At 52.3% G+C, this 15517-nt stretch overlaps 1 protein-coding gene across 2 annotated transcripts; it reads right to left on the bottom strand.

The window, feature by feature from the left end:
* Positions 1–1175: 1175 nt before the first annotated feature.
* On the bottom strand, positions 1176–10774 carry FOSB (FosB proto-oncogene, AP-1 transcription factor subunit). Of its 2 annotated transcripts, XM_089668139.1 has the most exons (4): positions 9667–10774; positions 7752–8024; positions 7563–7670; positions 1176–5886 (listed from the first exon to the last, which is right to left on the bottom strand). In XM_089668139.1, exons 1-4 carry the CDS (start codon positions 9769–9771, stop codon positions 5491–5493), a joined length of 882 nt encoding a protein of 293 aa, XP_089524265.1. In that variant the 5' UTR covers positions 9772–10774; the 3' UTR covers positions 1176–5490. The 2 variants fall into 2 exon arrangements, with proteins under 2 accessions (XP_089524265.1, XP_089524264.1); XM_089668138.1 differs by having other exon boundaries at positions 7563–8024.
* Between the last annotated feature and the right edge of the window lie 4743 nt (positions 10775–15517).

The following is a 15517-nucleotide window of genomic DNA, read 5'->3' as shown; positions in this document are numbered from 1 at the left end:
GCGTGCGGTCTTGTACCAGGGGGGTGACCGCGCGTGCGGTCTTGTACCGGGGGGGATGACCGCGCGTGCGGTCTTGTACCGGGGGGAGAGTGACCCCACGCATGCGGTCTTGCACCGGGGGAGAGTGACCCCACGCATGCGGTCTTGCACCGGGGGAGAGTGACCCCACGCGTGCGGTCTTGCACCGGGGGAGAGTGACCCCACGCGTGCGGTCTTGTACTGGGGGGGTGACCCCTCGCGTGTGGTCTTGTACCGGGGGGGGGTGACCCCTCGCGTGTGGTCTTGTACCGGGGGGGGGTGACCCCTCGCGTGTGGTCTTGTCCCGGGGGGGGTGACCCCACGCGTGCGGTCTTGTACCGGGGAGAGTGACCCCGCGTGTGGTCTTGTACCGGGGAGAGTGACCCCTCGCGTGTGGTCTTGTACCGGGGAGAGTGACCCCTCGCGTGTGGTCTTGTACCGGGGAGAGTGACCCCCTCGTGTGTGGTCTTGTACCGGGGGGGTGACCCCACGCGTGCGGTCTTGTACCGGGGAGAGTGACCCCGCGTGTGGTCTTGTACCGGGGAGAGTGACCCCTCGCGTGTGGTCTTGTACCGGGGAGAGTGACCCCTCGCGTGTGGTCTTGTACCGGGGAGAGTGACCCCTCGCGTGTGGTCTTGTACCGGGGAGAGTGACCCCCTCGCGTGTGGTCTTGTATCGGGGAGAGTGACCCCTCGCGTGTGGTCTTGTACCGGGGAGAGTGACCCCCTCGCGTGTGGTCTTGTACTGGCAGAATGACACATGTCGGTGATGGCAGAATACAAAGCGCCGACTCGCCATTGGCTGTTACCGGAGGAATGACACAAGCATGGGCGGAGCTTTATTGAAGTTTTTTTTTTATTTATCACAGTTCCATAAAGACCTATATACTATAATGAAGTCCAAAAATATATATTTATATAATCATTTCTTCTACTTACACAATATCACTAATACAGTAACAGGAAAAAGTGTGCGCCCAGCGTGGTCCCCTCCCCCCTCCTCTCTATAGATCTGTATCCTCGTCCACTCTGCTGATAAAGGTGCAATCATCCTCACACGTACAGACAGAGAAAACCGCTCCGCCACCACCGCCGCCGCCGCCGCCGCCACCACCGCCGCCGCCGCCGCCACCACCACCACCACCACCACCGCCGCCACCGCCGCTGCTGGGGATTAAACAAGAACTCCAGTCAATATTTCCTCCCAAATAGACTTTTTTCCCCCTCGCCTGTATTAGCACCAAAAGCCTCTAACTGGGTGCAGCCGGGGCCCCAAGGAGAACCAGCCCACGTCACCCGTGAACGCACCCACGTGTTCCTGATGGGAAATGATGTTTAATGTCCTCGAACGCCGGCTGCCCTCGGACATGAAAGACTTTTCTTTGGGGGGGAATTGATCTGAGTGGAGTTCATCTTTTTCATCCCGGGCCTTAGATTGCCACCCTGACAGACATGGTGCTAGTCTCCGCCCCCGAGGAGCTGCTTGTCTGGGCGGAGCTCAGGTTGATAACATTCCTTTTCTGTATTGTCACATTCCTCCTCTAATAGGCAGTTTAGGAGCCAATCACCTTCTATCAGAGCGCTGAAAGATGATTGGCTGCCAATGGATGGCATGTTCTTTGGGCAGCAACAATGTTTCATTTTCCAGTTCCAGTGCTAAGTTGTATACATTGTAGCCAGTGACGTGTCACCGACCAATACATACCTCTGTATATGAGAACCTCTCTGTGTATATACATATTTCTATATATATATATAAAACTTTTATAACATCCAAAAATATATTCTGAAATAGATCTATACACGCGTGTTCTGTCTGTACGTATGTACATTACATTCACTATATATCTTTATATATATAATATACATCTAGAAATACGCCTTATATATAATAAAATATATAGAAAAATATGGCTATTGCTCTTTATAAAACCGTGTGTGTGCGTATACAATGTGTATGTGCTGTATACAGCGCCACACACAGACACCACAGGGTCATTGCACCTCGATCTCTGGCCGACACCTTCGCATCGAATGTCAGGGTCAGTACTGGTGTGCCGGGACCCGAGGCGGTCCTTGTGTCATTATATCCGATAATACTCCTATCCCAGCCGTGGCCAGCAATCTGATAGGAGGGAGATGTGTGCAGAGATCCCATTGGCTCCTAATCAGTAATCTCATCTCAGCCGTGGCCAGCAATCTGATAGGAGGGAGATGTGTGCAGAGATCCCATTGGCTCCTAATCAGTAATCTCATGTCAGCCGTGGCAAGCAATCTGATAGGAGGGAGATGTGTGCAGAGATCCCATTGGCTCCTAATCAGTAATCTCATGTCAGCCGTGGCCAGCAATCTGATAGGAGGGAGATGTGTGCAGAGATCCCATTGGCTCCTAATCAGTAATCTCATGTCAGCCGTGGCCAGCAATCTGATAGGAGGGAGATGTGTGCAGAGATCCCATTGGCTCCTAATCAGTAATCTCATCTCAGCCTTGACCAGCAATCTGATAGGAGGGAGATGTGTGCAGAGATCCCATTGGCTCCTAATCAGTAATCTCATGTCAGCCGTGGCCAGCAATCTGATAGGAGGGAGATGTGTGCAGAGATCCCATTGGCTCCTAATCAGTAATCTCATCTCAGCCGTGGCCAGCAACCTGATAGGAGGCAGATATGTGCAGAGATCCCATTGGCTCCTAATCAATAATTTGATTGAAGGAGATAAGTGCTGAGACCTCTTTGGCTTCCAATCAATAATGGGTTCTCAGCTTTGCCCATCAGTCTGATCATAAGGGGAATCGATGCTGAGGCCTCATTGGCTTCTAATCAATAATATGATCAGAGGGAGATAAGTGCTGAGATCTCATTGGCTCCTAATCAATAAAACTGATCATAGGGTGATAAATGCTGAGACATCATTTGCTCTTAATCAATATTCTGATGAAAGGGTAATAGGTGCTGGGCCCTTATTGACTCCTAATCAATAAAACTGATTAAAAGAGAGATGTGCTTAGACCTCATTGGCTTTTAATCAATACTACTCAGAGGGAGAGAAGTGCTGAGACCTCATTGGCTCCTAATCAATCATCTGATCAGAAGGGGTCATGTACTGAGACCGCATTTGCTCTTAATAAATCTGATGAAAGGGTAATAGGTGCTGGAACCTCATTGGCTCCTAATCAATAAAACTGATTAAAGGGAGATATGTGCTGGAACCTCATTGGCTCCTAATCAATAAAACTGATTAAAGGGAGATATGTGCTGGAACCTCATTGGCTCCTAATCAATAAAACTGATTAAAGGGAGATATGTGCTGGAACCTCATTGGCTCCTAATCAATAAAACTGATTAAAGGGAACCTCATTGGCTCCTAATCAATCATCTGATCAGAGGGAGAGAAGTGCTGAGACCTCGTTGGCTCCTAATCAATCACCTGATAAGTGGTGGGAAGGTCCAGTCCCGGCAGCCACGCCGAGCCTCCACGCGGTTCCACACGTACAATACGAGGTCCAGGATCTACAGACCGACTCTGTACACACAATACAACACATCTACGGCACGACGCCGGAGGCGGGGCCACCATGGCTGCTCAGGTGGTCACAGTGAAAGGTGAAGAGGACCGGGCAGCCATGGCTGAGCTCTTCTGAAAACGAAGCGGCTGGTTTTGGTCTCATTGGCCCACAATTAGTGACTTCTGACCTTCAGGACCCACGGAGCCCTTATTGGGTCCCGGGGTCAGTCTATCGATGTTCACACCCAGAATTTGTGTGAATCTGGAGGGAAAACATTGATAAACAGACCCCACAGAACTAAAACCAAAGGGCTGGAATACCAGCCAGGCAATTGGCATTTTCAGAACACAACGGCAGCCCAGACTTCTCCTTGGACCCGTTCTTGATGAGAATACTGATTAGAAGCAAATCACATTTCATGGTCTACCCTGCTGCCAGGAGAATGCAGTGCACCCTGTGACCTGCAGGGGCCACTGAAAAACCAATAGACAGTGTAGTGCCCTTTTGTCTCTCTAGGGGCCGTTTCAAAGCTAGCAGAGTGCAGCCTGCACTGGTCCTTCTAGGGACTATTGAACAGCCAGAAGGGGCCATTTTACAGACAGTAGAGAGTCTCTAAGGGCCACTCCACAGGAGTGGACTCGCAGGAGCTGTTGCCTGCTCAGCGTATATCCTCCCTCTCTCTTGCCTGATACATATTGATCCCATTCCCCATCACATCCCATCTCACACCATTGGTCGTGCCCTCTGGACGGCTGAGGAGGTAGTAGTCCACTTGGTCCTGGTCGTCCCACCAGCTGCAGTTCATTTCATGCTGGTTCTTGAAGTGGAATGTAGGAAGGAGGAAACTTCTTGACAGCGCTCAGCCCACCACACACTTCCATCGTGAGGGGGTCATGAATGTTCACAGATAACAGGAAGATGGCAGAAGGGGGTGACAATGGGGGATGGTAGGAAGAGAAGACAAGAGGAGATATGGAGTAGTATGAGAAATTACAGAAGAAAGGTCACAATGGAGGAGAAAGCACATGATGGAGAAGAGCAGAAGAACGAGAGTAGGACATGAAGGGATGAAGACTAGGAATGGAGAGATGAGGAGGACAATGCAGGATGTGCGCTGGGTCAGGATTTCGTATGTAGAGACAGAAGAAAGTGAGAGAGAAGTTCACATTATTAGGTGGCAAAAGAAGCAGAGCTAGGCATGGGAACAATGGGCTTCAATGCTAGATGAGATATCTCCAGGGATCTCCATTACTGGTAGATAGAAAGGAATGAACTGGAGTGATAGTGAGAGATGGGAGGAGAGCTCTCCATAGTTGGTAGGGAGAAGGAAGAATAGAGTGATCGCCATGGTTGGTAGAGAAGATGAAGCAAATTGAAGAAGAGGCCTCTGTAGTTGACAAAGAAGGGAGTGATGGTGATAGATGGTAGAGAGAAGGAAAAGGACGGGAGAGATCTCCATAGTTGGTAAAGAGAAGGGAGAAGAATAGAGTGGTGGCAACAGATAGATGGTAGAGGGATCTCCATAGTTGGTAGAGGAAAGGGAGAAGAATGGAGCAATCGCGATAGATGGTAGAGAGAAGGAGAGGACTGGAGAGAAGAATGGAGTGATGGCAATAGATGGTAGAGGGAAGGAGAGGACTGGAGAGATCTCCATTGTTAGTAGAGAGGACAGGACTTGAGAGATCTTCATAGTTGGCAGAGGAAAGGGAGAAGAATGGATCGATCGCAATAGATGGTAGAGAGATGAAGAGGACTGGAGAGATCTCCATAGTTGGTAGAGGGAAGGAAGCAAGCCACAGAAGGCATAGCAGACCATGATGGAGTTTGATGGTGGAAAGGAGAGTAAATGGAAGATTGAAGAGAAGGGTGAGGAACTGGCAAGATGGGCGGCAGTGGTTTGCAATCTGGATGGATTTGAAAGGTTGGCTGAATGAGGAAAGTGCATGAGGAGGTGTTGGAATTTATGTCTCAGAGCGCCAGGAGTGAGGGGGAGCTGAGCGAGTCGGAGGATGAGCGCTCACTTCCGCTGCTGCGCTGGTACCGGCTTCCACAGGCTCCTCCCTCTGGGGAGGTGAACACAAATGAAGAGGTGTAAGCTCCAGGGCCACTGGCACAGTCTGGGTCCGGTAGTGGGGGCAAACAGATAGGGAATGATACCTCCGGTTGGGGGGGATACGAGGGCAGGAGTCCTCCGTGGGGAAAGGAGACAGCTGGGTCACTGGGGGGCAGCTCAGGGTCCTCGTAGGGGAGTTTGCATGTCGATCGATGTGAGAGGAGTGCAAACTCCAACTGTTCCTTCTGTCGTCGGAGCTCATCAATCTCTGCCTCCAGTGTGGACTTCTCTTCTTCTAGAAGGTCCGTCTCCTGAAAGGGGGACCACCAACATACATTACTATAGGGTGTCCCATCACCCCGGCCCAATACACTACAATCACACGTATCATGTTGTTGGAGATGTTACACCTCATACACACATGAATGTTGGAACATCTGATAGGGCCCCGTCTAACAAACTGTCCAATCAAAAGAAGACGTGTGGATTCAGCGAGGGTCTCTCCAGCACAATTATTGATCAGTGATACATTTGGCAGTGTCATGGAAGGTCGGGACACTTTCTCCTCTCCATCTTCTACCACATATGGGGCTTTATTTAATATGACATCTAATGGAAGGGTCTTCACGGGACGCTGGGGCCTCGGGGCAAACCAGACCCCTTCACTCATACTGATGCCAAGAAACATATGATCCTAGGGGTTCAGAACAATGGAACATTCATACTCTGGGCCCCTGGAGGAGGACTAGGAGCACACAGGACCACCACAGACACCTACAGATGGTCTGTAGGCCTTTTCTCCTTGGTCATCCTTAGTCTATGACTGTGGTCTCCAAATTGCAGCCCAGGGGCCGGATGTGGCCCTTTGCTTGTTTTAATGCAGCCCTTGGAGCACTACTCTTCCCACTGACACAAGTCACTCTTTCTCCCACTGACACCAACAATGGGGTATAATGCCTTTTACTCATATCAACAGGACACTATTCTTCCCATTGCCACCAATCATGGGTGCCATTCTTCCCATTGCCACCAATCATGGGTGCCATTCTTCCCATTGCCACCAATCATGGGTGCCATTCTTCCCATTGCCACCAATCATGGGTGCCATTCTTCCCATTGCCACCAATCATGGGTGCTATACTTCCCACTGATACCAAAAATGAGACATTCCTCCCACTGATACCAATGATGGGGCACTATTCCTCCCACTGACACCAATGATGGGGCACTATTCCTCCCACTGACACCAATGATGGGGCACTATTCCTCCCACTGACACCAATGATGGGGCACTATTCCTCCCACTGACACCAATGATGGGGCACTATTCCTCCCACTGACACCAATGATGGGACACTATTCCTCCCACTGACACCAATGATACGGCACTATTCCTTCCCGATACAAACAATGAGGCACTCTTCCTCCCACTGACACCAGTGACGGGCCACTCTTCCTCCCACTGACACCAGTGACGGGCCACTCTTCCTCCCACTGACACCAGTGACGGGCCACTCTTCCTCCCACTGACACCAGTGACGGGCCACTCTTCCTCCCACTGACACCAGTGACGGGCCACTCTTCCTCCCACTGACACCAGTGACGGGCCACTCTTCCTCCCACTGACACCAGTGACGGGCCACTCTTCCTCCCACTGACACCAGTGACGGGCCACTCTTCCTCCCACTGACACCAGTGACGGGCCACTCTTCCTCCCACTGACACCAGTGACGGGCCACTCTTCCTCCCACTGACACCAGTGACGGGCCACTCTTCCTCCCACTGACACCAGTGACGGGCCACTCTTCCTCCCACTGACACCAATGACGGGCCACTCTTCCGACCACTGACACCAATGACGGGCCACTCTTCCTCTTAATACCAATGGTGGGGCACCGTTTACGCTCAATGAGGTCAGATCATTCTCTACTCCTATTGGCCACAATCCAGCCCCCTCAGAGTTTGAAGGACCATTGTTGTCACTTACGCTTTGTAGTCGGTCAGTCAATTCTCGTCTTCGGTTCCGGCATTTGGCAGCGGCTAGTTTGTTCCTCTCTCGGCGGACTCGTCTCTTTTCTTCCTCCTCAGGTGTCAGCTGTGTATTGGAAGAAGGATTAGAGGTGACATGTCTGTTGTGGCACATAGAAGGGTCCTCACCCAGTCCACGGACACTCACTGCCTCTTCTCTGGGTCTTTTACGTGTACGGGTGGGCCGGGAGCCCTCTGGTCCTGGTGTGGAAACAGATGGACCATAAGATGATCCAGACGGAGAGGCGTAGCTGGGCCCTGGTAGGTCATACGGGTCCAGCGATGGTCCTGGCGTAGGTTGGGACTGAGCCATAGAGGAGATGAGGGCCGGGGTGACCAGCCACTGCAGGTCTTGACTACTGGTGATGGCAGTAACAGTGGGAACAAAGGAGGATGGAGCATCACACAGGGCCACGCACTCCTGCCAAGAAGAAGGACAAAGTCACCACAAATAGGGACAGCGAGTCGTGTCTGGGAGACGTAGAGTGTGGCTGAGGAGCACACAGCAAGGGGCCCTTTCCATACAACACATGGAGGGACAGCCACTCTCCCCGTGGGGGGGGGGGGAACAGCCACTCTCCCCGTGGGGGGGGGGGGACAGCCACTCTCCCCGTGGGGGGGGGGGGACAGCCACTCTCCCCGTGGGGGGGGGGGGGGACAGCCACTCTCCCCGTGGGGGGGGGGGGACAGCCACTCTCCCCGTGGGGGGGGGGGGACAGCCACTCTCCCCGTGGGGGGGGGGGGGGGACAGCCACTCTCCCCGTGGGGGGGGGGGGGACAGCCACTCTCCCCGTGGGGGGGGGGACAGCCACTCTCCCCGTGGGGGGGGGGGGGGGGGGGGAACAGCCACTCTCCCCGCGGGGGGGGCCACGCGGAGGGACAGCCACTCTCCCCGCGGGGGGGGCCACGCGGAGGGACAGCCACTCTCCCCGCGGGGGGGGCCACGCGGAGGGACAGCCACTCTATCTCTATATACACCTTATACTATGCACACTGACCCCTATACTATAACTCCGTGCCCAGACTACACCGACCCGTATACTGCACTGTACTCTATAGACCTCATACACAGTGTATACTGACCCCCCCCATACCGTATACTGACCCCCCTATACCGTACACTGACCCCCCTATACCGTACACAGCGTATACTGACCCCCCTATACCATATACTGACCCCCCTATACCGTATACTGACCCCCCCCCTATACCGTACACAGTGTATACTGACCCCCCTATACCGTATACTGACCCCCCCCTATACCGTACACAGTGTATACTGACCCCCCCCTATACCGTACACAGTGTATACTGACCCCCCCCCTATACCGTATACTGACCCCCCCCTATACCGTACACAGTGTATACTGACCCCCCTTATACCATACACAGCATATACTGACCCCCCTATACCGTATACTGACCCCCCCCTATACCGTACACAGCGTATACTGACCCCCCCCATACCGTATACTGACCCCCCTATACCGTACACTGACCCCCCTATACCGTACACAGTGTATACTGACCCCCCCCCTATACCGTACACAGTGTATACTGACCCCCCTATACCGTATACTGACCCCCCCCTATACCGTACACAGTGTATACTGACCCCCCCCTATACCGTACACAGTGTATACTGACCCCCCCCTATACCGTATACTGACCCCCCCCTATACCGTACACAGTGTATACTGACCCCCCTTATACCATACACAGCATATACTGACCCCCCTATACCTTACACTGCCCCCCCTATACCGTACACTGACCCCCCTATACCGTACACAGCGTATACTGACCCCCCTATACCTTACACTGCCCCCCCCTATACCGTACACTGACCCCCCTATACCATACACAGCGTATACTGACCCCCCTATACCATATACTGACCCCCCTATACCATATACAGCTCTCTATGCATTGTGTGGTTGTAGAAAGTTGTGATGACGTCAGAGAGAGTCATTGAGTAGCAGTGGGATCCTGTGTCCCCCCCACTCACTCTTCAGCCCACCAGCCCCCAATGACATCACTGCTGTCTCTGACGTCACACTCACCTGTGGTGCAGCTGCTGCGGGGGGGCTCCCGAAAGAATCCACCGAGGAGAGGTACTGAGACTCTGCGGAGGGGGAGGAGCTGGACGAGTCGTATCCCTGGAACATGTCCACCAGGGGGGCCACAACCGGGACCAGAACCGGGAGAGTCTAACAGAGTCCAAACCCACCGCCGGGACCAGAACCAGAGTCCGCAACCGGAGCCGGGACCAGAACCAGAGTCCGCAACCGGAGCCGGGACCAGAACCGGGAGAGTCTTCCAGAGTCCAAACCCACCGCCGGGACCAGAACCAGAGTCCACAACCGGAGCCGGGACCAGAACCAGAGTCCGCAACCGGAGCCGGGACCAGAACCAGAGTCCGCAACCGGAGCCGGGACCAGAACCGGGAGAGTCTTCCAGAGTCCACAATCAGAACCGGGACCAAAACCAGGAACCACAACCGGAGTCCAAACCAGGTAAAGTCCAGAATCAGGACCAGAAGTCCCGGAAAGTCTAATCCAGGAACGGAGGCCAGAACCGGAATCAGTACCGGGACCGGAGTCCAGCAGAGAATCGGGCGAGGAGTTCCGGGTGACAGTCCACTTCCCGCATGGAGTCGGGGGTCCCGGAGAGTGATAGGGTCACCGGGGGTCCCGGGTAATAGGAGATCTCTCGGTGCAGATTGAGGTCTCCTGCAGAGAACAGTCCTCTGTCCGCTCACACGGGGTCTCTCCAGTAGCTATTTCCACAGGTAAGTCCCCGGTGGTACGTTCTCCTCCGGTACGTGTCCCCGGTAGTACGGTAGGTGTCCCCGGTAGCTCTCCCCGGTAGTACGGTAGGTCTCTTCCGGTACGTGTCCCCGGTAGGTGTCTTCCGGTACGTGTCCCCGGTAGGTCTCCTCCGGTAGGTGTCCCCAGTAGTACGGTAGGTGTCCCCGGTAGGTCTCCTCCGGTAGGTGTCCCCGGTAGTACGGTAGGTCTCCTCCGGTAGGTGTCCCCGGTAGTACGGTAGGTGTCCCCGGTAGTACGGTAGGTCTCTTCCGGTACGTGTCCCCGGTAGGTCTCCTCCGGTAGGTGTCCCCGGTAGTACGGTAGGTCTCCTCCGGTAGGTGTCCCCGGTAGTACGGCGGGTCTCCTCCGGCTCGCTCTGAGATTTATGAATGAAGCTCACATCACTCTCCCTATTTATACCGGAGACCTCCCTCCTGACGTCACAGCCCTCCCCCCCTCTGAGATCTCGGGTTCAGGGGCCCCCAGCGACCCCAAAATCGGACCCTAGAACCGTCCCGCTGCCTCCTCCCATCCCCCCAAATCTCAGTCCCCCCGCTGCCCCCCGAGCCGAAATCTGGGGGCCCAAAGATCCGGACGGGCGGCCCCGCCCAGCGGAGTTCCTGTGACGTACATCGCCATATAAGGACTTGTCTTCGCTGTGTTTATCGGTTACTAAGGAGTGACGTCAGAGGGAATCCCTGCTCTCCTCTCCATACACCGAGAGTATTAATAGTAACCGCAGGACGGACCTGAGAGACCCAGAGAGGACGAATATGTCCCTGTATAGGGGGGGGGGGGGGGGGGGGTATATACAGGGGGGGTATACAGGGGGGGTATACAGAGAGGGGGGTATATACAGGGGGGGTATACAGGGGGGGTATACAGAGAGGGGGGTATATACAGGGGGGGTATACAGGGGGGGGTATACAGAGAGGGGGTATACAGGGGGGATATACAGGGGGGGGGGTATACAGAGAGGGGGGTATACAGAGAGGGGGTATATACGGGGGGGGGTATACAGAGAGAGGGGGGGTATACAGAGGGGGGTATATACAGGGGGGTGTACAGAGAGGGGGGTACACAGAGAGGGGGGGTATACAGAGGGGGGTATATACAGGGGGGGTATACAGAGGGGGGTATACAGAGAGGGGGTATACAGAGAGAGGGTATACAGAGAGGGGGGGTATACAGAGGGGGGTATATACAGGGGGGGGTATACAGAGAGAGGGGGGGTATACACAGGGGGGTATATACAGGGGGGGTATACAGAGAGGGGGGTATACAGAGAGAGGGGGGGTATACAGAGAGGGGGGGTACACAGAGAGGGGGGTATACAGAGAGAGGGGGTATACAGAGAGGGGGGTATACAGAGAGAGGGTATACAGAGAGAGGGGGGTATATACGGGGGGGGGTATACAGAGAGAGGGGGGTATATATGGGGGAGGTATACAGAGAGAGGGGGGTATACAGAGGGGGGGGGTATACAGAGAGAGGGGGGGTATACAGAGAGAGGGTATACAGAGAGAGGGGGGTATATACGGGAGGGTATACAGAGAGAGGGGGGGTATACAGAGTGGGGGTATACAAAGAGAGGGGGGGGTATACAGAGGGGGGTATACAGAGAGAGGGGGTATTTACGGGGGGGTATACAGAGAGAGAGGGGTATACAGAGGGGGGTATACAGAGGGGGGGGTATACAGAGAGAGGGGGGTATACAGAGAGGGGGTATACGGGGGGGGGTATACAGAGAGGGGGTATAGAGAGAGGGGGGTATACAGAGAGGGGGGTATACAGAGAGGGGGGGTATTTACAGGAGGGGGGATTTACAGAGAGAGGGGGGTATATACAGGGGGGTATACAGAGAGAGGGGGGTATATACAGGGAGAGGGGGGTATACAGAGAGAGGGGGGTATTTACAGGGGGGGTATATACAGGGGGGGTTATACAGAGAGGGGGGTATATAGGGGAGACATCACTGTATACAGAGAGAGGGAGATATATACAGGGGAGTATATAGAGGAGACATCGCTGTATACAGAGAGAGGGATATATATATACAGAGGATGGAGAAATATAACCTATACACTGTATACTGTATATATATACATATATGAGACACAGAGGTATATAAAGGATGGGCGGGGCTTAGCAATGACTGACATCGAATCAGACAATAGAGGAGTAAAGTATATATATATATACAGAGATACGTACATATCTATATACTGTATATACACCTTATAGGACAAAACCATCAAATAAAATAATTATCTACACTATATACAGAACCAGAAACAATCCACATATAGGAGGGACCACCATGACAGAGCTGGTCAGAGAGGGATCACCATGACAGAGCTGGTCAGAGAGGGATCACCATGACAGAGCTGGTCAGAGAGGGATCACTATGACGGAGTTGGTCAGAGAGGGATCACTATGACGAAGTTGGTCAGAGAGGGATCACTATGACGGAGTTGGTCAGAGAGGGATCACTATGATGATGGGGTTGGTCAGAGAGGGATCACTATGACGGGGTTGGTCAGAGAGGGATCACTATGATTTCGTTGGTCAGAGAGGGATCACAATGACGGGGTTGGTCAGAAAGGGATCACTATGATGGGGTTTGTCAGAGAGGGATCACTATGATTTCGTTGGTCAGAGAGGGATCACAATGACGGAGTTGGTCAGAGAGGGATCACTATGACGGAGTTGGTCAGAGAGGGATCACTATGACGGAGTTGGTCAAAGAGGGATCACTATGACGGAGTTGGTCAGAGAGGGATCACTATGACGGAGTTGGTCAAAGAGGGATCACTATGACGGAGTTGGTCAGAGAGGGATCACTATGACGGAGTTGGTCAAAGAGGGATCACTATGATGACGGGGTTGGTCAGAGAGGGATCACTATGACGGATTTGGTCAGAGAGGGATCACTATGACGGAGTTGGTCAGAGAGGGATCACTATGACGGATTTGGTCAGAGAGGGATCACTATGACGGATTTGGTCAGAGAGGGATCACTATGATGGAGTTGGTCAAAGAGGGATCACTATGACGGAGTTGGTCAGAGAGGGATCACTATGACGGAGTTGGTCAAAGAGGGATCACTATGATGACGGGGTTGGTCAGAGAGGGATCACTATGACGGAGTTGGTCAAAGAGGGATCACTATGATGACGGGGTTGGTCAGAGAGGGATCACTATGACGGATTTGGTCAGAGAGGGATCACTATGACGGAGTTGGTCAGAGAGGGATCACTAGAAAGTTTCCAAACACTTTCCAGGTTGTAAAGAACTGAAAATTGTCATTTGTTGTGTTTGCAGCAAATTTACTGAAATCAAAAGCTATTTCAATCCAACTTTTCCCAACATTGTAACTTTGTAAACATTTGAAGCGTCACGTTACATTGTAACATAGGAGCCCTTATCTGATAGCAGATCACAAGTCTGGCATCCATTGAACTTGGCAGTTTTCGGACAGTTTCTGCTGGAATTTGTTGGCAAGATGTCAGAATAGCCTCCCAGAGCTGCTGTTTGGATGTAAACTGCCTCCCACCCTCATAGATCTTTTGCTTGAGGATGCTCCAAAAGTTCTCAGTAGGATTGAGGTCAGGGGAGGATGGAGGCCACACCATGACTTTCTCCAAAGGTTCTCCATAGGATTGAGGTCAGGGGAGGATGGAGGCCACACCATGACTTTCTCCAAAGGTTCTCCATAGGATTGAGGTCGGGGGAGGATGGAGGCCACACCATGACTCTCCTTTTATCCCCATAGCAGCCATTGATGCGGAGGTATTCTTTGCAGCATGAGATGGTGCATTGTCATGCATGAAGATGTGTTTATTACGGAAAGCATAGTCCTTCCTTCTGTACCAGGGAAGAGAGTGGTCAGTCATAAACTCCACATACTTTGCAGAGGTCATCTTTACACCTTCGGGGACCCTAAAGGGGCCGACCAGCTCTGTTCCCATGATTCCGGACCAAAACATGACTCCACCACCACCTTGCTGACGTCGCAGCCTTGTTGGAACAGGGTGGCCGTCCACCAACCATCCACTACTCCATCCATCTGGACCATCCAGGGTTGCACGGCCCTCATCAGTGAACAGGACTGTTTGAAAATGAGTCTTCATGTATTTTTCTGCCCAATGCAGCCGTTTCTGCTTGTGAGCATTGGTTAGTGGAGGCCGAATAGAAGGTTTCTGCACAGTTGCAGGACTCTGGAGGACTCTACACCTTGATGTCCGTGGGACTCCAGAGGCTCCAGCAGCTTCAAATATCTGTTTGCTGCTATGTAATGGGATTGTAGCAGCTGCTCTCTTGATCCGATGCCTGGATCTGGCAGAAATCTTCCTCAATGTGCCTTTATCTGCACCAACCCGTCTGTGCTCTGAATCAGCCACAAATCTCTTCATAGTGCGATGATCACGCTGACGTTTTCCTGAAATATCGAATGTTTTCATCCCTCGTCCAAGGCATCGAACTATTTCACTCTTTTCGGCAGCAGAGAGATCCTTTTTCTTCCCCATATTGCTGGAAAATGGGGATCTGCTTAATTAATAATAAGACAGGACTAATATAGAGAGAGAGGACTAATATAGAGAGAGATAGAGGACTAATATAGAGATAGAGGACTAATATAGAGAGAGATAGGACTAATATAGAGAGAGAGGACTAATATAGAGAGAGGACTAATATAGAGAGATAGGACTAATATAGAGAGAGATAGAGGACTAATATAGAGAGATAGAGGACTAATATAGAGAGATAGGACTGATATAGAGAGAGATAGGACTGATATATAGAGAGAGGACTAATATAGAGAGAGAGGACTAATATAGAGAGATAGAGTACTAATATAGAGAGATAGAGGACTAATATAGAGAGATAGAGTACTAATATAGAGAGAGATAGAGGACTAATATAGAGAGATAGGACTAATATAGAGAGATAGGACTGATATATAGAGAGATAGAGGACTAATATAAATTAAGGACTAGCACAGATGACCTCCAGAATACTCGACACCCTTCTGTCCTCCACCATGTCTCACAGTTGGGGGAGTAGCCCTGTGCATACAGTACAGCATGGTTCCATCATGATA

The sequence above is a fragment of the Staurois parvus genome, unplaced genomic scaffold (assembly GCF_062004578.1).
Source record: "Staurois parvus isolate SC_StPar_1 unplaced genomic scaffold, SC_StPar_1.0 ptg003889l, whole genome shotgun sequence".
Classification (NCBI taxonomy): domain Eukaryota; kingdom Metazoa; phylum Chordata; class Amphibia; order Anura; family Ranidae; genus Staurois; species Staurois parvus.
Note: the sequence above shows the minus strand (reverse complement) of the source record. Positions and strands in the feature narration are given on the sequence as shown.

What these genes read in the sequence shown, in the direction of transcription:
- FOSB (XM_089668138.1), bottom strand. Translation starts at nt 9,771, where the DNA reads ATGTTCCAGGGATACGACTCGTCCAGCTCCTCCCCCTCCGCAGAGTCT. An exon ending in CCGCAGCAGCTGCACCACAG is followed by an intron (nt 8,025 to 9,666) that starts GTGAGTGTGACG and finishes TCTTCTTGGCAG; the next exon opens with GAGTGCGTGGCCCTGTGTGA. An exon ending in TGACTGACCGACTACAAAGC is followed by an intron (nt 5,887 to 7,562) that starts GTAAGTGACAAC and finishes TCCCCCTTTCAG; the next exon opens with GAGACGGACCTTCTAGAAGA.